A 1,627-nucleotide genomic window follows, 5' to 3' on the forward strand; every position below is an offset into this window, starting at 1 on the left:
CCCAATGCCTCCGTGGGGAAGGGAAAGTGTGTTCCAGCCCTGGGGGACTGCCACAGAGCACAGCTTGTGGCACCTGTGGCCAGGGAAGCCACATGCCTCATCCCAGTTGGGACCTCTCTGGAGGTGTGGCGGGTGGCACAGACAAGGGGTGCCCACTGCTGCTGGGGATGATGCTCCGCACCCCAAAACCCTCAGAGATGGCTCATTATACTCCACAGAAATCCCCAAAGAGGCAACAAAATCTCTTGCAGTGAAAGCAAGTGGGTGTCATCCCATGCCATGTGCCCACCCTGTCCCCAAAGCAGCAGCATGCCACCCCCTCCATGGCTAGTGACCCCCTCCATGGCTAGTGACCCCCTCCATGGCTAGTGACCCCCTCCATGGCTAGTGATCCTCCCCCCATGGCTGATGACTCTGCCGCCCTTGTACCTTCAGGGTGTCCCCTTTGTGAAAGGGCAGCTCATCCTTTTCTGTCGCCTGGAAGCTGTAGAGAGCCACCGACTCCATGGTGCTGGCTGTCAGGGGGGTGGTTTCAAGGGGTCCCGGGGGCTCGTTGCCCCGCGGTGTGGGGCTGTGGGGGTACGGGGCGAGCACACGGCGCGGCAGTGCCGGCGGGCAGGAAGCTGCGCTGATGTCAGCGCGCTGCCAGGGCGAAACGGGGTGCACCACGCAAGACGCTGCTGGCGGGCACAGCTGCCCAGATGTGCGGGGAGGGAGTGGGGGGAGCTGTGCAAGCCCACCCGGGTGCCAGGGGGGCCTCCACCTGCAAATGGACCTGGGAACATCAGCTGGTCACACAATTTGGCATCACCTCTGTGGTGGCCAAGGGCAGTGGTTTCGGGTGGTCACGGGGCTTGAAGGAAATGGCTGGACACACAGGTTGAGGATGTGGGTGAAGCATGTCTGGAGAGCACAGCGAGCAGGCTAGTAGTGATGATGGGGGAGTCTCTGATGTCTTTTAAGGGCTGAGCTACCAGCATGGCCTTCGAAAGGTGGCTTGGTGGGAAAAGTTGTTTTGGCAGAAAAAAAAAATCACTAAGAGTAGGATGGGCGGAGGCACAGGGTGGCAGGGTGGAGGCACACACCTGGTTTCTTTGGAAATCAGACTGAAAACCATGTGCCAGGTCCCAGCTCTGACCAGCAAGGTTTCAGCATAGTTATTATTGGCTTTCTGAGTTGTGGTCTTTTGGGGGCTGATTTTTTTTTTCCAGCTTGCTTTTGCAGGGCTAGGGAAAAAAAAAATCCCTTCTAGACTAAAACAACTTCCTGTGACTCTTGTGGGTGTCAAGCACTGAGTCCACAGGGCATTGTTCCCAATGGGAAGGTCCCCAGTGCCGTGCAGCCTTCCCATTGTGTGCGTGGGCCAGGGCATGAAGCTCACAGAAATTCTGCCGGATGCTGGTTTTGCTTTGCTGTGAGGAATTAAACCAGGGACAGCTGCGGCTCCATCCCTGCCCATGAACTTGGGCATTTTCCAGTGAGGAGAAGGATGCCGCTGCCATCTGCCCGGGGATGGATGAGCCGCGGTGCTTGCAGGGCCTCTGCGGGGACACCAGCTCAGTCATGCGCCTCCTCCAAATCTTAATTCCACTTCCCAAGTGCATCTGAAAAGCAAATGCCATGTAAC

General features: G+C 57.8%; 1 protein-coding gene across 3 annotated transcripts in view; it reads right to left on the reverse strand.

Moving 5' to 3' along the window:
• GRAP (GRB2 related adaptor protein) overlaps positions 1–570 on the reverse strand; it is a 6,428-nt gene extending 5,858 nt beyond the window's left edge. For all 3 annotated transcript variants that reach the window (XM_026858980.1, XM_026858978.1, XM_026858979.1), the window contains exon 1: positions 430–570. In XM_026858980.1, coding sequence (XP_026714781.1) covers positions 430–507 — 78 coding nt within the window. In that variant the 5' untranslated portion in view covers positions 508–570. The remainder of the gene's footprint in view (positions 1–429) is intronic.
• Between the last annotated feature and the right edge of the window lie 1,057 nt (positions 571–1,627).

This window comes from Athene cunicularia, assembly GCF_003259725.1.
Source record: "Athene cunicularia isolate RWA chromosome 14 unlocalized genomic scaffold, athCun1 chr14_part1, whole genome shotgun sequence".
NCBI classification, from domain to species: Eukaryota; Metazoa; Chordata; class Aves; order Strigiformes; family Strigidae; genus Athene; species Athene cunicularia.